The sequence below is a fragment of the Pleurodeles waltl genome, chromosome 5 (assembly GCF_031143425.1).
Source record: "Pleurodeles waltl isolate 20211129_DDA chromosome 5, aPleWal1.hap1.20221129, whole genome shotgun sequence".
NCBI lineage: Eukaryota > Metazoa > Chordata > Amphibia > Caudata > Salamandridae > Pleurodeles > Pleurodeles waltl.
The window spans coordinates 1,431,050,167-1,431,070,948 of NC_090444.1; the positions used below are offsets into that span (position 1 = coordinate 1,431,050,167).

The following is a 20,782-nucleotide window of genomic DNA, read 5'->3' on the forward strand; positions in this document are numbered from 1 at the left end:
TGACTCATGTGCTTGGAAAACCTAAGTGCCATATCAGCTGAATGCAGAAAATAGCATGTGATTTGTGAGTCAAAACATCATTGCTAATATTTGAATCATTGTTTTAAGTACTGGGTTCAATTGCCTTTTGTGAAAAAAGTGTGCAAAGAGGAGGACAGAGTCCAGTCCACAATGAAGTGCCCAATAGGGGCAGGAGCTGCCACCCACCCTTCTGTGGATGAAGAACCAGGTCAATGGGGGAAGAAGAAGACCAGCTGTGGAGCCCAGGAGCTGAAGAGGAATCTTTGGAGTGGTGGAGATGGTGTCCCACGTCGGTTGTTGGGCTGCAGTTGGTCAATTGTGTAGGAGAACCACCAACAAGCCTCGGCAAAAGCAAAATAAGCAAAAGAAGAGTTGCAAGGATGAAGAGGACCAGCAAGGCCCAGGGGACTCGACCTTTGGAGGGGAGGGTGACCATCAGCACTTAGGAGAGCCAACAGAAGCAGTCACAGCCCCCACAGGCAACCCACTGGCAGCAGGCACAGTAAGTCACAGTGAGGCCTAGACTGCACACCTGAAGAGGAGTCCCACGTCGCAGGAGCAGCAGAGAGGAGTCTGTGGACCGGGGCTACTCAGAGTCTTGGAGTAGGAGACAACAAGCCTTGGTAGCTGCAAGAGTCATGGTGCAGAGGGGTACTGTCCTGCAAGAAGAGGCAAGGGCTCACCATCTCCCAAATTGGACAGCTGGCAGAGAGGACCAAGGAGACCACTGCAGCCCAACACCTGTGATTCAGGATCCACGCAGTTCCAGAGGACAGCAGATCCACACAGCTGGATGTTGTTGCTGTAGGTGCCTGCAGATGCAGAGAAATGACTCCCTCATTCCAACAGGGTTTCCTTCTTGCTCTTGGTGTAGGCTGAAGTCTTGCTGACTCCAGAGGATGCACAGCTGAGGAATTGTTGCAGTTGCTGGAAGGAGCCAGAGAAAGAATGTTGCAAAGCGAAGTAGTCACTGGAGTTGCAGTCTTGCCTGGAAAACCCTAGAAAACTGGTAGGAGCAATACTGGGGGGTCCTCTAATGAGCCTCCGGGGAGCATGGAATCATACGACTAATACTGGCAACAGTATTGTGGTATAGAACAAAGGTCACAAATAGAACTCGGAGGAGAGAGCTAATGCGGGCCGTGGAGGGGCTCCTGTGCCGGTCTGGTTTATGCGTATATGTTGTGCTCCGTTTTTTTTTTTCAAACAAACGCAGATGAATTGGGAGGCATAAAGAAATAATAAAAAAGATCTTACCCTGGAGGGGACAGTTGCGATTTTTGGGCCTGCGATCTGGTACGCGAGCTGCCTGTGAGTTTCAGCGCGGTAGGTGCGCTTCAGGTAGAATTCCCCTCCGAGGGAGTGAGGGAAGAGTCAGCACAAGAGTCAGAAGAGTCAGCAGAGTCAGCACAAGGACACCGTGTTTGCTGGAGAGGAAGCCTCGGGGAAATTGGGTCCCTTACTCCAGCTGCGCTATAAAAAGAGTTACTTGGTCCCTGCAGGGGTGGGGGTTGATTGTTTCTCCTGAGTCTCCTGTTTTATTTTACCCCCGGGATGGAAATAAATATAATTTTAGTATGCACTGCACATGGGGGCTGAATTTGGGCAAGAGAAAAGGAGGAGGCTGAACCGTGAAGAAAGGAGATTTGTCCTATTCATTAAGAAGTGGTAAGAAGAGCCCTAGTACGAAGGGGAATTTGGCCCCCCAGGATGCCCCTCCGCTCATAAAAGGAATTGGAGATAAAGCAAATCTTCTGCGGTGGATGACCAGGAATCAAGAGATAAAGATAGCACCAGGCACACAGGGGTGGCTGTGCTGAACTCAAGATACTCAAAATCTGTTCTTAGGAAAGCGAGGATTACCCCGTCCCTAAGAACATATGTTAAAGTTTTGCCCAGTACGCAGGCAAAGGAAATGGAGGCTGAAGGGTACAGGAATCCTGATTTTTCAGGAAGGAGTGTAGAGGACAGCCAGGTTCTGCAAATTGAACATTGTCCTAATAGATTACAGCTGCTAGAAGTGGATAACCTGCACCAGGGTAACAACAGTGGGACTTCTAGTCAAGAGAATGGGACAAATGTCTCCAAAGGGGTTTCTGCCACTCATCGGCAGGATTCAGAGATAGAGGGGATGCATGGTGTAGAGGTCGCTACTCCCCACGGGCAAGCTTTAAATGATGTACCTTTTGCTCAGTCTATTTCAGGGATGATACAAGACTTGGCGCTGGAGGTTAGGGGAAGCTTCAGGATTTCGAATACGAATCAGAAAGAGATAAGAGGCTTATGGAAAGCTCTTGGGCAGAAATTTGACGACCTTGAAGAATGAACGGCTGCCCTGCAAATCGAAGTTTCTGATCTAAGGAGAGCCACGGAAGAGAACAGGGAGGCAATTCATCAAGTGAAATTAGGGGAGAAAAACGTACAAGTAAAACTTGAGATGATGGAGAATAGATTGAGGAGGAATAACTTGAGGTTTTTAAAAGTCCCGGAAGAATTGGAAGCTGGGGATTTGAAGCATTTGGTCATTCGCCTGATTAAACAAGGCGCTCAGGTCGAAGATGTAGAAGAAGACTTGCTAAAAGATATTCAGAGGGTGTATAGGGATCCTTTTAGGAAAAATCCCAATGGGGATAAACCTAGAAAAAGGTTGGTCTACTTTCATACTTCTGCCATCAAAGAGCGTATTTTAGTAGCTGCACTAACGAAAAAGACTTTAACAGCTGACGGTATCAACTTTGAGATCAGATCGATTCTATCTACTGCGACACTGAACAAACAGTGGGAGTTAGGGAAAATAATTGTTGTTTTGAAGCGGTTAGGGGCTACGGCCCAGTTGAAATTCCCTGCTTCCTTGAGGGTGATGGCAAATAATAAAATGTATACATTTAGTGATACTAGAGAGGTAGATGGTCTGATTAAGATAATGTATAAGGACTAGCAGCCGCTGGGTTAAGGAGCACTCTATTTTTACAGTTGAGTTTAGACCAGGAGTAGCCTCCCATGGCAATCTCGCTGTGCGAGGAGACAGGGTGGGTTCTCTCAGGGAAATGGTGGTGGGGTTGAGGGATTGTAGACAGGGGTGGGAGGTTGGGAGGAGGGAGAGGTGCACAGGGTGGGGATCATGGGGAAAAAAGGCAAAAAAATGCCCTTATTCTGGTATAGTTGTTATGAAATGGTTGTCGTTGTCAATCTCTAGGGGTGTGGGCAGATCGTGGGGGAAAGCAGGAAAAGAGGATGAAAGACAATGAATTAAGGCTTCTATCTTGGAATGTTAATGGTTTATCGGTAAGGGGCAAGCAAAAGAGGTTAGTCCAGTATTGTAGGGATGTCAAAGCTATGGTGATAAGTTTGCAAGAAACGCAGTTATCTAGTGAGGAGTGCAGTAACTTGTTTAAGCCACATGGGTGGATCCAGCACATCTGATGTTCGAATCAGGCGGGGGCAGTAAAAGGGGTAGCTATATTAGTTAAAAACCATCCCGAGATCTTTTTTCAGGGAGGACTAGTGGATAAAGCTGGCAGGTGGGTAATAGGGAGGTTGCTGGCTTTCAATCAGGCTTTTACTCTGGTGGGTTATTACGGTCCAAATAGGGATGATATTCAGCCCCTGCAAGAGTTGTATCAGCACCTGTTACAGCATACAGACCCAATAATATGGGCGGGAGATTTTAATATAGTGTTGGATTATGACCTTGATAGGTGAAAGGGGAGTAGGGCGAAAATGAATGAGAAGATGCGATCTCAGGTGATTAACATGATGTCGCATTTTGGGTTACATGACATTTGGAGGGAGGTGATGGGAACAAGCCGGGGGTACACCTATAATAAGAAGAAGTATAAACATCATTCCAGGGTTGATTACGCATTAGTTGACGGGAGGGTGAGAGAGATTGTTGAAAAGATATTGCATGTTGGAGCACACTTATCAGATCACTCAGCAGTGAGCGTGAGCTTTAAGCTCAGAGGGAATAATGTGCGGACTAGATGGACGTTAGATAGAACTCTCCTCCTAGATGAAGATATCGTGGCAGATTTGAAAAAGGATGCAGAAGAATTTTTTACGTTAAATGTTGGATCATCATCACTAGAGGTGGTTTGAGATGCTTACAAAGCCTTTCTGAGAGGTAGACTGATGAGAGCAGCCTCCTTTAAAAGGAAAACATATAAGAACAAGATTAGCGACTTGAAAGAACATATACAATCAGTAGAAAAAGAGTTGATAGGTAAAAAAGGTCAGGAAGAAGAAAAGGAACTAGCTAAGGTACTCCAAGAATCTGGAAATGATTGTAGCTGTATTACATAAGAGAATCAAGGAAAGATGTGAAGCCAATAGGATTACCTTTTTCGAATATGGGGAAAACTGCGGGAAAATATTAGCTTGGCAAATAAAATCAAAACAGATGAGGAATAAAGTGGTGGAGATCCAGGGGGAAAACATAGAGGGGCACTGTAAAGGGAATAAGGAAATAGAAGAGGCGTTTTGGGATTACTTTAGGGATCTCTATACAGAGAGGTTAGATGTACCTTTAGGCTCGGTTCAGACCTGGCTACAAGGTGTAGATCTCATTGTTCTGGGAGATGACGATGAGGATAGAGATATTTTGAATGAAGGAATTAACCAGGCTTAAGTGGAAGATGTGATTTGTTCCAGGAAATTAGGGAAGGTGCCAGGTCCAGATGGGTTACCCCTTGAAGTCTATAAAATTTTAGGGGATAGCATAACTGAGGTTTTGTAGGATTGTGTGATAGTATTTGATAGAATGGATGAACAAATTTCAAGGCAGGATTAGTGGTTTTATATGGGGTAACAAGGGGGCGTGTATAACATGGAAAAAGTTGAGGCGGAGGAAAGCGAAAGGTGGGTTAGCACTTCCGGATTTACAACTGTATGCGTGGGCAACTTTCATAAAAAATATGAGGAGGGCTTGCGGTGGAGGTACAACCTCTGAATTGGGGCTGATTTTAAAAGTAATGATGAAATCTGAGAAGGTCGTAGAGGAGGGTTTTTTGTCTAAATTTGGAGATCCACATTTTTTCAAGAAGGTGAGATTCAGCTTATTGGTGATTCAGCAAAAATTAGCTATGAGATGAGAAGGGGCACTAATTTGCCATATTATAGTAAATATGCCCCCATATGGAACTCACTGGTTTCGCCCGAGTTGACAAAGGATGTTCTGGCTGTTCCTCTGAGGGAGGCCGGGTTGTGGCAATGGAGGCAGCTGTGTACTGTAGAGGGCTTGATTACTTATAGTGATCTCCTAAGGGACACAGCAGGAAATGTATCTAAATTTAAATATTGGCAAATAAGGAGCTGGATGAAAGAAATCAAAGGAGGAGTGGGTGGCACAAATCGGGTGGAGAGGCTACTCCAGAGGGGTGATATGGAAATAAAAGAACTAGCAAGATAGTATTGGACACTCCTGGATACGATAGACCGTGAATCTCCTATGCCGGAAGACATCTGGAAAGAACATCTTCCAGGAGTACAGACAACAGAGTTGTAGCAAGTATCTATAGCTTTGTTGTATTCTACAGTTACACCGGCTTGTTTAAGAAGGAACCATCTATTTACAATTCACAGGGTTTTCTGGACCCTCGAAAAACTGTCAAGACTGAAGACGGGTAGTAAGGTTTGCTGCCGGAAATGTGGTGTCGAATCTGTAGGTGATTTGCATAGGTTTGTGGAATGCCCTCATCTTTGATCATTTTTGGTTGTATACAGGGAGATAACAGGATATAAAAAGACAGTTCCAAGTTGCTATTTTACATGATGCTGTTGGCTAGATGAGAGATATGTAGGAAATGGATTCGTCTGTTGCCCCCAACGATGGTGGAATGGAAAGACTCATTAATGTACAACCTAGTATGTGATACTAAAGGGAGAGGAATAAGTGAGAATAGTTCTGAGTTCTGGAAGCCGTTAATAAATTGGTTTGCTAAGTAGTAAAATTTGTCCTATGATTACACATTCAAGAGTCCAAAGGAACAAGATGTTCAGCATTCCAGAGGGTTACCCTGTCCAGAGATGGACCATTCCCTGGTCTGAGAGTCTTATTTGTTCGATCGAAATAGACGGCATTCACCCTGGTACCTTATTTGTTTTTTTTTTAGATGTCTCAGACAATGGGACTGAGAGAATGAGGACTAATTAAAAAAAAAAAAAACAGTATTGTGGTATGATTTCAACATGTTTGATACCAAACATGCCCAGGTTCACTGTTGCCATTATCTAGCTGGACACAGGTAGCGACCTCTGTCCAGTGCATGGATAAAATAGCTTCCCCCCACTTATGAAGTCTAGTGCAATGAAACTGGAGTTTGCAGGGGCACCTCTGCTCATGCAAGGGTGCCTTCATACACAAAGTCTTGCACTCTGCCTCCTGGGCTAGTAGGGCCTACCATAGGGATGACTTATAGTGACCTGGTCCAGTGACCTGTGGTGGAAGGGTGCATGCACCTTTTCACGCAGGCTGCAACGGCAGGCCTGCAGACACATTTTGCATGGGTTCACATGGGTGGCACAGTATATGCTGCAGCCCATTGGAGCCTATGGTGCCCCAATGACCTGGGCACTTAAGTACCATATACTAGGGGCTTATAAGGGGGCACCAGTATGCCATTTGTGGAGTGTAAAAAGTCATCGGCAACCAAATGTAGAGGGAGAGAGCACAATCACTGTGGTCCTGGTTAGCAGGATCCCAGTGAAAACAGTCTAAGCACACTGACAGCAGGCACAAAGTGGGGGTAACCATGTCAAAAAGAAGGTACTTTCCTACAGTGCCCTTTTGTTTTATTAGTCAGATGCTTGTACTCCAGTTTCTCCCTCCTAGCTGTGCTTGTTTACGTAGAGCAGTTTTGTTTTGCTGCTTACTTTGTACTCCTCTTGACCTTTTTGTTTCTAGTAAGCATGCTATTTTGTGCTTGTGCATTTCTTTTAAAAAGGGGTTAGCTATTGGATTCCAGGAGGCAATCCCTGCCTAATCTTTGTATTATGTTACATATAGTTTTAAGGACCTTATTGTAAGAGTGTGATAATGCTATTTTCATTGGAATCGCAGCTGTTTCTCCATTTGTATCAATAGGGGCTTGTTTGCACCCTCGGGTCCATAAACAGAATTACTTTTGCTGCTTCCTTTCTATAGAGTTGCAGGGTGACATATGTAAGAGTAATCTGCACCAGAGCGTAAAGCAGGCACCTGCAGACCCTGTAGTGCAGCCTTCAGTGAGCGTCCATTCAACTTAAAACCTCTCAATATCTGTGTTGTAGCGCATTAAGGGATCTTCACTGCTTTCTACTGGGGGCCCCCATCATCTTATTTTTGCCACTGATCTACACAGTGATGATGACTTTCCCTATTGTTGTGGGGAATTCTGAGTTTTACTTGTGTACAACCCTAGTGGTAATCCAGATTATTTTCCATTATTAGTTTCATCCCTTGTCCAAGGGTTGTCTCTTTTTCGCCATCTCCATCTTCCCTACATTGTTTGTATGTTCTTTCCACTTGTAGGCCTTTGAGGGCTTTTCTGTATAGGTACACTTTTAAAACCTGGTGTTTCATGGCCTTAAGGGGTGCTCCCTTTGAGCCTCTTAGGAGCCTTGCAGAAACCTGCAACAGAAGCTTTGTCGGGGGTGCAGTTGAGAAGGAGATCTATTGCTTGTACATGCTTAGAAAGCAAAGTGTTGACTATAGAGAAAGGGCTAAGTAGAATAGGGTGAAAAACAGTATTGAATGATTCAGATTGGTTAATTAGGATGAGACAGGTCATGCAGCCCCAGCCCACCATCATCCTAAGCATTTTGTAAATGGCCAGGAGAGCTGAGTCAGTGCTGTGGAGCAGTTGGAATCATGATTGTGATGTATCTGGATAACTGCTGAGCTCAAGAAAATCAGAAGATTGGGAATTGATATTTATTATAAAACCTTAGAGATTGAACGAACAAGAGAGATAGGGTGAAAGTTGCTAAGGTCCTTCGGATCTGCAGAAGGGTTTTCCTATAATGAGACAAAGGGGGCTTGGTTACAGCTGACTTATACAAATAAAGACCAAATAAAGAATGTATGCTCAGCAAGGACCCAAACGGGATCCTGATGTGATACCATTAACAAATGCTTTGGCCCTCTCTAGAATGAGAATACAAAAATGTGAAGGGTTCTCCATGGTATAGCCGCCATATATGTGATCCGATCTACAGACTGATTTCATAAGTAATGGGCTAGTGTAACACCTTTCCCCCAAGTGCTCTTCAGTTTAGTTTGTCATCAATCAATCATCCCAAATAATGACACACCTCCATTTCCAACAGGCGACTATCATTAAGAAAGTAAGTTTTGAATAAATGTTTATGTACTTAACACAGATGCACCGGACTGATATGGAACAACATGCAACACATCACTTTTTGTACAAGCTTTTCTCCATTTCTAACATGCAGTTTATATTCTGTACTCACATCCACAGGTTTTCCATCTGAGACTTGTGATGCAATGGTTGTTCTCCCTTGAACGTCAATGGCCTGCTTTTTTTCAGTCTGCCTCCTCTCGACTAGGTTGCAGTCCATGTACAGTGAGATGATGTTGGATTGTACACTGAGGCCAAGCTTATGCCACTGTCGATCAAACACAGGGTGGAGTTCGCGACTTTTAAAGGTGTACTGCAGAGGATTTCCACGGTCATCTTTAGCCACAAATTCAACTACTTTTTTCGCACCATCTACTATGATTGACACCTGCAAAGTATGATGGCAATCATTAATATACAATGAAAAAGTTGTTCTGAATAATAATACCTGAATTTTTTTTTAAATATTTTCCTTGGACTTCTAAATGTTACAAAGCTATACAGACAGAAAACATACTTTTGCGGTATCAAATTGTTTCGTAACAACGGGATAGCTATCAATGTTATGTGGTAATAACAATAATGACTGGTTGTATAAATAAGGCACCATATTATATATGTACTGCTCACGTTAATTCCTGTCTACTACCAGGTATTTAAGTATCTGGAGCAATAAAAACATCAAAAGCCATGAACGATTGACAGTTATGGGGCAGGATAGAAAATAAACTATTGATGTAAATACAAATGATTATGTAAAAATTAGATTAATGTTATCTTTCACTTGGAATCATAAAGTACCCAAAACACTTTTGGATCCCCTCACCAGAGAGTGAGGACAGATTCATTGAGATTCAAGCTATACTTTTATGCTGAACTCATGCATTCTGTTGTGGAAGATGAAATGCACCACTGGATCATAAGGTTCATGTGGTTTCCTTTCTCTCCGAACATCTTCAGCATAATCCAGCAATCCCTATTCCTATGCCCATGAAAATGGACATATCGTATTTTAAGAAATCCAGGGTGCTTGAGCGAACCAAATTATGAGACTTAACAAACTGGGAACACTATTTAGGAAAAGGTGGGAAGCAGAGAGAAAGGGAAGCATTTAGATAACTCAATCCAGAGGCACACTCGTGGTGCATGATGTCTTCGAGTTAGCAATTTACTCAAATACTTGTTCGAGACATATGTTTGAGACAGAGGTTATGAGACCTCTGACAGTATGCAACAAAGCACAATTTCTGAACACAACCCTGACGCATCTTCTGTCTTAAAATGAGTTGTTTTCTTATTTGAAACTACCTACCTGGTCACCTTTATTTAATGTTATCTATTCCTAAAGAATCTCCCACTTCTAGGGTGAATGAATAGTTGATCTGTACAGTGGGATGGCAGAAATAAGTCTCCAAAGCCACATGATATATCACTCATATCAGCTTTAAACATATTTTGGAAATTCGACGATTTGCCTTCAAACATCAGCTCCTGAGAACACACACATATTTTAGTCTCAATTACACACTTCTACCTTCTGGGATACATATACTAATTCAACCAAGGAAAAGCGTATTTGGTAGGCTGAGCTGCACAAAATAGTGCTACTTACAGATAGCTGTGGAGCTCACGAGCTACTCTTTTAAGAAGCCTGATCCGAGTAATTTATATGTTCGATAAGTGCCACCTGTGTTTGGTGGAGTCCAGAAGGAAAATTACATAAAATGGATGTGCCTTGTATGACAACTACCAACAAATGGATATAGAGTGTTCCTTTGTAATCTAATGGAAAACAATCTGTGATCTGTAAAGCACTCATGGCGAACAGCTCAGACACCTTATCCTTCCTGCTAGGGTTGAAACTGTTGCTTGATGGGTTGCAAATATTTTCCTTGATCAAGTGTTTCTAGCTCTCTGTTTACTGTTGGATGTATTCTGTATGGTTCATCTATCTCAACCTGTTCCCTAGTTTTGCTACCCTACCCATTCCTAAATCTTTAACCCCACCTGAATCCTAGTAAGTCAACTCCACTTTTCTCCCAAGTACTTACCACCTATCCGCTAATATTTCTACCTCTGACTATTTCCTTAGTACTGCTTCTCCTTTCTATGTACTAGTACCTCTAACCCTGCATATATTCAAGTTCAGCTACTCCTGAACGTATGTCTACTCCTGCCTATGTCATAGCACCTCTACCCCATCTATAAACTAGTATAGCTACTCCTTCCTTAACTCTCTCCAATCTTCTGCCCCTTTGTTCTCCTTAGGATTTTAACTCTCCACCTTCGCAGATGTTTTCTTTGTCAAATATGACAAACTCTCTTAAATGTTCCAACGAAAACAGTTTTGCTCATTTTGGAAATTCTGAAAACATATCGTTTCTCTATCCTGGGATTGCCTGGTTTGGTTTCATCATTTTGCCGTTTCTAGATCATATATCATTTACATCAAGAATTCGAAATGAAAGTGTTATTTTGTGGAGGGAACGTATGCAACAAATTAAAAGTTCTGAATTAAGTAATAAAAGTGTACTCTTCAAACAACTCTGGCCTTACATTATGCAAAATGTACATATTAAAAATGTTTGTAATAAGCTTAACGCTAGGCGAACTTGTTTCTAAGAAAACAACTTGGTAGTCTCACCTTCGGGTGGCCATTGTGACTCACAGTTTGCCATAAGTACCAGCGCTCCTTTTTTGTATTTCGTCTTACACGGAATGTGGCTACCACAGAGTATTCTTCAGGAACACCTCCTGGAAACACATGTCTAAAAAGGAAACAAGCAGGTTTCGAAATATAACTCTTTTAGACTTGCCAGTGATGCTCAACAAAATGACAATCGGCATTTGGCAGACAACTTATGTGAAAGTAATACTCTTACACAATACAGTACATACGGATATAGCCGGACAAAACTCTCATTAACCTGTCCTCATAATAGTCACATTTATTTTCTGTTGTATTTGAGGCAAAATCCTGAATTGTTGCTGTCTTACATTTGAATGGAATAATGTAAGTGTTCAACGCTTTATACAGATCGTGTATTCTCTTCCACGTTGTAATTATTTTATAATTAACATAAAATCATGAGTGAAAAGAAATAAAGGCTAGAAATGTCATCCTCAAGGGTAAGGTAGTCACATATTATAAGCACAAATTCATAAGAAGAATTAGAAGATGTTTTCTGTTTTTGTATTTAGTCATGTTTTATTGCACCGTATTGGATTGGATTGCATTGATATTTACGTTTTATTTTCCGACCTTTTGTGTGCCTCAAAATATTTTCTGGGTCGTCAAATTGCATATCGCTTCATATCTTTGGTGAAGTTGTGAAGTACTTTGATTTGTGCCAGATTCCTTGACACTTTTTTTGAGTGCATGGTTGAAAATGTTGTCTGTTTGTAGTGTGTTAGGCCAGGTGTGAGATTTGAGGATATGCTTAAAACATAATGTTTGAATGTCACCACACAAAATCATGGGAATTTGCAGTGTGTGTGATAATGGAAGCAGTCAGACTAGTGCTTAATTTGAGCAGGTGGTTTCCGGTGCGGGGCACCAGCACTTATTTTTGAGGACCAGCACTTATTTTTCTGCCTCAAGCATTTACTGAGAGCAAAGGATACATATGGGAAAGACGGAGGAAGAGAAAAACGAAAAAGCTTCACAAAGGGAGAAAGCAGAAAGCTGCAAGAGTGAGCTGAAGGGACAGGGAGTGGTGGTAAATATTAAAGAGGCCTGAGATGGCTTCAGAATTATGCTGCCTCAGTCTTCCGTTCTCGAGCATTTAATTGCAGCAGCCGCGTGATTCAGAGAAAAGCTTTGGGCACCGGCACATTTTTATTTACAAATTAAGCACTCAGACAAGTAGGCAATTCCATATCTGACGGTGGCCGATATCATGTAGAAACTAAGACCCCTATTTATACTTTTTTAGTGCTGCATTTGCGCCGCTTTTTGACTCAAAAATGGCGCAAACTTACAAAATACAATTGTATTTTGCAAGTTTGCACCGTTTTTGCGTTAAAAAATGACGCAAATGCAGCGCTAATAAAGTACAAATAGGGGCCTAATTTTGCTGTGCAGCTGGGTCCATAGCAGTATTAGAAGTTCATTTGTTATTAGACAAAAGCTGTTGGAGGCAGTGTGAAAGAACTGAGGGCCAGATGTATCAAAGTATTGTGCATTCGCAAATGGTGCGAATCACAAAATTCCACTGTTTGCAAATGCTAAATAGCCTTTCCGAATGTATGAAAGGCACTAACAGTCCCATTTTAGGGAATCACAATTTTTCCCAATTTTCTAAAATTGTGTCTCCAAATAGGGAATTACAATTTGCGATTCCCTAAATACGAACTCGCAACTAGGGATTACTTATTTGCAATTTCATAAGCACATGTATCAAGTTGATGGTAACCATGTACACTGTTTACTAAAAATTAATCAAAAAGGCATTTTTAAAAGTGCCATCTGGCGCACACATGCCCCAGGGCATGTGTGCACTTTACATGTGCACAATTATTTTTGGGGGGGCATCAAAGGGGGCCTTAGGCCCTCTGCACCCTTGGTTTGGCATTTCCTAATTTGCGACTCCCTACGTAAATTAGGAAATGCAAAACCAAACCCATTTGCATCTATGTGCATGAATACCCATAGGAAGGAATGGAGTTGCTTTTCTTCAGAACGATTCCCTAATAGCGATTGTGACTCTGTAGGAATCGCTATTAGGAAATCGCTACTTTGTTACATTCCATTTTGCATTTTCGATTACCTAAAAGTCGCTATTTAGGAAATGCAAAATGGTACTTTGATACATCTGGCCCTTAGTAAGTATTGCACGGAGTCTATCTAGAAGCAACAAAGAGCGATAAAGAGGAGCAAGCTGTTCATGGGACAATAAAGACAGGGGTTCTGGTTCCAAGCCTTTCTTGACATTAATAGGCCTGAAAAATGTTGCCGCCTTTGGAAGTCGCCCTTTCACCGGATATTCAGGTTTAACACTTTGAGAGGAGAGTCCAAGGAGACCAGTGAAGGAAATAAGATGGTGTGTTAGGGTCAGCAAGACCAGAATAGGGAGGGAGGTGAGAGGCTGTCCTGTCCCAATTTAACAGAGCACTCAAGAGCACACTCATAAAGGTTAGACCAACTCTCAATTCTGGAAAAAAGATCTGTGCCCAAATGCTCACAGGAAGAAAATACATTGAAAAGGTACTGAACTTCAATGAAAGCAGACTGGTGAGAAGCGGCATAGCTCCATTTTGGACAGTGCAGTTTAAAAATACAATTGCAAAACAGTACATGCAGGAGGAAAGAAAATGCACAGGTATTCAAAATAGTTTACTTACAAAAGGCACGGTTTCTGTATGCATAACCTAATTGACAATACTTCTGTGAAATGAGAAAGTCCTATTTTACAAACCAGGGAGAGGTGTGCGAGATTCAGGAGGTTTACTGGGTGAGGCAGGGTTCTATGACAAAGCAGTTTCCCCAAAGGGCCTCTATTTCGGCTCTGCCCTCTAACAGTATCATAAATCAAGTAATAGCGACAAAATATATGGCTACTATTGCAACAAACTGTACCATTCAAAGGGGGTGGTCTTTTATTTTAATTTAAAATAACCAACAAGTTTTTCATATTGCCAGTCAGTCCATGGTCTTGGTTAATTTTCTGGAAAGCCCCATATTTTTTGTAGAGGGATTGGCATAACAACGGGGATCTCTGGACAAAGTGATTCCTCTCTCACATGACCTAAATTCTGGCATTTGACCCACACCCACTATCTGCAAAAACAAGCTGAAAGATCATTAATCTCAGTACAAATGAGAGGAAAACCCAGTACGGATGGGACACTTTACCATCTAGCCCATCCGTTCTCATTAACAAATCCCCCTCCTAACGATTCTCCTAATGCAAGACAACTGGTAAACTAGTCTATGTCCTCAGTGGCTAAGTAAACATAGGCTGGTAGTTAAATGGGCATGCAGGAAGTCTGTCCTGCACCGTCTCACCAATCTGTAGACTATTTACAACACCACCCACTTTTCCACAACTCCAATGGTTAGACTGTGTATGTTTCAACTGCAGTGGTTAATTTGTAAATAAAAATATGCTGGTGCTCAAAGCTCTACTCTGAAACACACGGCTGCTGCTTTTAAATGTGTGAGCACAGAAAACTGAGGCAGCATAGCCCTGAAGCCATCTCCGGGCTCTTTAATCAATTTAAAGCCACTCCATGCCCCTTCAGCGCACTCTTGCATCTTTCTGCTTTCTCCATATGTGCCTTTTGCTTGCAGTAAATTCCCGATGCAGAAAAATAAGTGCCAGCCATCAAAAATAAGTACCGGTGCCCTACACTGGAAACCACCAGCTCAAATTAAACCCTGTGCAACTGATATACCAGTTTCAAAGCTGAATTCCAAAAGTATAAATATTAATACATTACATTTTGACTTGAAAAACTAAACGTTTTCTTTGTCTACAGCAGTTTTATTCTTGGATAGTCCTAAAGGAAGAAATGTTCAAGGACACTTTATGTAATGTTCAACGGAACACTTCTCACGGACTAAGGCCTGTAGCTGATGTGAATGTGCAATGACGTGCATGGTTAGTTTAGCTTAGTTTAGATGTTTTGTTAAGTGCTGCATTTACCTCAAAGGGGTATGTATCATGGCACTAAAAAACTAACTAAACCAGTCGAAACAATAGAACAGGTAGACAACCATATTTTAAACACTATCCACGATTTGTGGAGGTCCACAATCTGACTAATATATAAGAGCAAGGAATTTCATTCCTAAACCGCCTAAACAGAAAAAGCTTGCCACCAAATAGTTTGATGGTGGACTTTAGGAACAGTGGGGAGGAACTTGTTCTGTGACCCTAATGATCTTTTTGGCTGACAAAGAGACTGGGGGCCTCTTTTGCAAGAATCTAATGCATTGCCATCGATGCATCAGATTTCCTGCGCTTCCCGCACATCCCCTAAGGACGCCATGGATGCTCTGTATTCACCAGACAGAGCTACATGGCGCATGTTTTTACAGAAGCATCGAAATCCTGATGCATCTGTTGGTGCTAAACTTATTTATTTCTGCCATAGCATCATTAAACGGACGCAGCTACAGTAATGCAAGGAGTCTCCCATAGGAAAATGCCCTGTGTCAATTTTACACCTGCTCTGAACAGGCAGTACATTTTTGACGTAGTGAAGTCGCAGAACGATGCAGAAAATGTGGTATATTTCACTGCATAAGTTCTGTGTCTTGTCCCATGGGAATGCTTAACCTGCTTACATTATACCTGGCGCAGGTAAAATGTGATGCAGGGCTTTATAAACGGACACTTTGGGCCCAATGCATCAATTTGTAAATGTGGAGCAGTGTAGTGCACTGATAGCGCCACTGCTGCGTCCAAAATGACGGAACAGTGGTGCAAAGGGCTTCTAAATGAGGCCCTGAGTTGGGATCTCAAAACAGCTCAATGAAGAGAAGGTGGTTCTATGCACAAGATTAATTTAAAGAGGATGCAAGCTTTAATAGGAAGCCAAAGTAAGGAGGACAGCACTGGAGTTATGTGGTCTCTCATTTTTCTGTGCCCTATAGTTAGATCCTCTCTCAGCAATTGCAGGTGTGATTTGTATATGTCAGGCACAGACAAAGGTAAAAATGCTATTTGCATTCCAAAAGCAACATAAACCTTCTAAAATATTTAGAGTCAAGGCTAGGTAGGACCGGAACAGTCATATACTTCAAATGTCTGATGTTCTGTGCATGGCATTGGATGAAAATCAGAACACAAAAGTGAATGAAGTAAAGAGAAAAAATGTAGTTTTAGAGAAAGGTCTAAATTCTGTTGAAGGATGGTAAACTGAATGTGTTTGATACACACTGTTTTAATCTGTGCAGTCCAATACAATATATACCTTCTACTTGAAGTTAAATATTTTATCAGATAACAAGGACTGTTGTCACATAAAGTGAGCACTGCAAGTGCTAATTTAGGACACAGTTTCTGCCACTGACTGGCGTCTTGAATTGTTGAAGAGTTGGAGCAGTGTTATTTTACCACATTAGACAGTGGTAATTAGCTGCTTGCCACAGGAGCTTTAAAGAATGGCTAAAAATGCGCCATAATTTCTTGACATGCCAAACATAAACAACAGGCAACTTGAAGTTACTGTAAAATTTGTTTGTTATGTGTTAAATCAATAAACACATTTCAACAAATAAATAAATAAACAATAGAACATAACAATAGCATCTACAAAGCAACAGAACACAATTACAAAATTACAAGGCAAAACGGTCATCATTGAATGTAATGCAACAACCACAGTACAGCACAAGAACATTAAATGGTAACAATGCAACACAAAACAACAGCAAGATAAAAAAACAGAACATATCACCATCACAACAAAATTCCATACAACAAATATGAACGAACACTCTTGTCACACTCCCCCACATCCAGAATACTGCTTTAATAATACTGTGGTCAAAGGAGTTTGTCCCACTCACCATCCTAGCTTACCACCAGAGCCATGAAATCAAACCAGTCAAAAATGTTTTGTAATCATGTCTACAGTCTCTGCCACAGTTTTGCGCGTACTTGATTCATAAGTTGAAGAGCTGTAGCAGGACTGTTTTATCACCTTAAACAGTGGTAAATGGTTGCCTGCCACAGTAACTTTCAAGGCATGTACTGCTTTTGGTTGGAAATGTAGCAAAGTATGTTGAAAGCTCGGAAGAGAGAACAGACTAAAACACAATAACATACATAAAGTAACACAACAACACAAAACATAACAGGACATTTCACAACAAAACAGTCAAGGCAGAACTTAATACACCAGCTGCATTAAAACATGGCACAATCACACTGCATGAATGCAGCATAAAACACAGCAGTAGAACAAAAAAGTAGAACTACTCGAATCAGCAACAAGATGCCACGCAACAAATATGCACAAAATTTCTTGTCACTCATTAACACCTCCAGAATCCTTCTTTTATGGTATGGTACTAAAGGGTGCTTTGGTGCAAGCACTATCTTAATTTACCACCAAGGACTTGAAAAAGCACAAGTCAAAAAATATTTGGTTATCTGGCCCCAAAGGTTACGTAGAGTTGCAAAGTAAACACTGCAGACCTTATTGTGTTTAAGTATCTCTAGGCATACTCTACACTTAGAATAAAGACACATCTGAACCTTCATATCAATTGTTATTTCCTTGGTTTAAGTTGGAGATTGCCTAGAAACAAAGGCACAGCAGCATCATAAAGAACTTGGCTGTCTTGCATGTTAGGCTGGTCAACCTTAAGGTGGTCTTCCCCTCAGACATTTTTTCCTTCCTTCTCTATTTTGCTGAACTTATCTTTGTTGGACTTAGGACTCGGTGTACTTTACCACTGCTAATAAGTGATAAAGTGCTTGTGCCCACTCCCCTAAAACATGATTGTTGGAAAATGGGTTATTGGTAAGGGCAGGTAAGTACCTACCCTTAGCAATAGGCCACTAACCTCCACTTAGGTCTAGTTAGGTCTCAGTAAATTAAACCCAGCTCAACCCTTGGTAGCTTGGCAACGAGGGTCAAGGCTTAACTTAGGGAGACAGAGTGTAAAGCATTCAAATATCACAAAACAGTAATTAAATAAAACACAGGAAACAGTTTAAAAACCCAAAACCAATTTATAAAAATAGATTATATTTTTATCTTTAAAATGACACAAAAACAAATAAAATCGGATAAGGGGAACCGGAGATATGAATTTTTAAAGAATTATTGTTTTTCAGTGCCTAGAAACAAAAAGTGCCAATCGGGTCATCTGGTATCCCCTCGACCGGGGCAAAGTCAAAGTTTAAGGCTGACCGCGATGGAGCCCTGTTCGGCTACTGCTCGCGGGAGGCCTCGGTCAAAAGTTTACCTTCGGACTTAGTCTCTTTTCTGAAGATTTTCTTCAGCGAGACAAACCTGCCAGTCCAATCCGACCTCCTGGAACTCTTCTCCAGATACGCGTCGCGGGAGCCCTCAGTAGAGATTTTTACCTTCGGACTTAGTTGTTTTTTCGAGGTGAAAATCCTTCGACCGGGGTAAACCTGGATCTTGATCCGACGTCCTTGGAGCCCTCCTCGGATACGCTGGCTGGGAGGTCCCGGTCAACCTTTTACATTCAGAATTAGTCTCTTTTTTGGAGATTTTCTTTACCGGGACGAACCTGCAAATCAGGCCGGGTCGCGGTTGAGGCAAGCCGGCTAGAGTTGCCGCAGCGGGTCGGTCCCTCTATGGAGCTTTTTTCCAAAAGTTCTCCAAACTTCTCCAAACTTCTGGCTCTTCTCCCAGATGTTCTTTTAAGGTTCTTTTGGGGTCCACAGCTCACCTCAAGGGTCCAGAAGCTCTGAGATGATCCTTGGGGGGGTGTGGACTACAACTTCCAGAATGCACCTGGCACAAACTCCTTTTTGGCCACTGGACAGTGGTTAGCTGGTCGGTTTCTTCAGGAGTTGGTGCAGGGGACTCTGGTTAGCAATTTTTCACCTGTAGCAAACAGGGAGTCCCTCCTTGAACCAGTTGAAGCCAGGCAAAGTCCTTCTTGTGGTGAAGCCCAAGTGTGCAGCTGGTGCAGTCCTTCTGAGTGCAGGTTCCAGGTGCAGGCCAGGGGTCCAGCAGGGCAGTCCTTCTTCTTCTGTAGTTCTTCCCGGTAAGGATGTGGTAGGGAACTGAGGTGTGGGTGCAGGTCTGCCAGTTTTATCCTTGCTCCTGGGTAAAAAACAGGGGGGTCCTGATTCTCCAATCAGGTGCAGTGCCCTTCCCCCTGTGATGACCACGTCCTGGGAAGTGTGGCAAAAATCAATCCCAGGAGGCAACATTCTTCAAAAATCCATCATGGCTGAATCTGATTTTTGGAGGTTACATCTGGCTGAGCCCACCCACTGGTGTGACTAAAAATCATAAACACACCCCTCTCCTGCCCTCTCCTAATCTAATCAAGGGGGCACCTAGTTGTCTGGGGTTGCAGGATGTGGGGGTGTTGCTGGGTTGCTCCAAATGTCCTTCTCTGCCTTTGAAGACCAGTTTGGCAGCCACCCCCCTTCCTGCCTCTCCATCTGCTGAGGGGAAATTCCCTCCCACAGGCACATCTCTTTGTGTGAAGCCTGGCTACTTCACACCTCATCAAGGCAGCCTGGCCAAGCTGCCAGAGGCTGGCCAATCAGAGCACAGCTGCAAAAACAATGCAGGGCTGAAATTGGCAACTTTTCAGGTAAAGTTTAAAACTCTTTACCTGAACAAGTCATATTAAATCCAACAACTGGAAGTTGTGGGATTTATTATAACAATTAATTTGATACCAAACTCTTTGTATCCATTACTTAAGGGGACTTTTAAAATTAAAATAAAGTCTCCCCATTCTAGCCTATGGAGGCCATTCACTACAATGAGGGAAAAACTAATTTGGCTGTTTTTACCTCACCAGGACTTATAAAACTATTTTTATAAGGTCCCTGCTTATAGCTACATGGCACCCAGCCCTAGGGGCACATAGGGCACACCTTAGGGGTGACTTATATGTAAAAAATAAGGTAGTTTAAGACTTTGGAACTACTTTTAATTCCAAAGTCGAATTTGCATATAACTTTAATTTAAAAGCAGCCAGCAAGGCAGGCCTGCCTTTAAAATGACACTGGGCACCTCAGCAGTGCACCTATGGGTGGGTGCACTACATATGCTGCGGTCCCTAAACCTACATGCCCTACCATATACTAGGGACTTATAGGTAGGTTAACTTAGCCAATTATAATTAGCCTAATTTGCATATTGATTTTACACAGCGCATAGGCCCTGGGACTGGTTAGCAGTACCCAGGGCACCATCAGAGTCAGGAAAACACCAGCAAAAAGTGGAAAATGGGGGCAAAAAGTCAGGGGGCCTCTGCAATCAGCCCTGTTTTCTCACAATGATTAAATTGGCTTACGCCCAATTGGCATATTTAATTTACTTATTTTTCCCTTGTAGATACCCAGGGCCAGTAAACTGAAAGTTTCAAATGGGCCTGCAGCGCTGATTGTGTCACCATCTTGACTAGCACCATAAAACATGTCCCAGGACTGTAACTGCAGCCTGAATGTAGTTTTAAACTGTCATGTCAATTTAGCATTAAAACACCCTTGTTAACCTAATTGGCCCTTTTTTTACATATGTCACCCCCAAGGAAGGCCCTAAGTAGTCCAATAGGAACGGTGCTGTGTAGTTAAATGGTTGGACATGTACATTTAGTTTTTTATATGTTATGGTAGTGAAAAACTCCTAAATTTGTTTTTCACTAATGTGAGACCCATCCCTCCCATAGGATAGCATTGGGGATTCCTTATTATATTTAATAGGCTTTAATTTCCAGTTGAGGGCAGGTAGTTATGTTATGTTTG

At 42.2% G+C, this 20,782-nt stretch overlaps 1 protein-coding gene across 1 annotated transcript in view; it reads right to left on the reverse strand.

Moving 5' to 3' along the window:
* COL19A1 (collagen type XIX alpha 1 chain) overlaps positions 1-20,782 on the reverse strand; it is a 2,318,824-nt gene that overhangs the window by 2,030,674 nt on the left and 267,368 nt on the right. Inside the window, exons 5-6 of the mRNA XM_069235722.1 lie at positions 11,005-11,128; positions 8,473-8,748 (exon numbers count right to left, since the gene is read on the reverse strand). Coding sequence (XP_069091823.1) covers positions 8,473-8,748; positions 11,005-11,128 — 400 coding nt within the window. The remainder of the gene's footprint in view (positions 1-8,472; positions 8,749-11,004; positions 11,129-20,782) is intronic.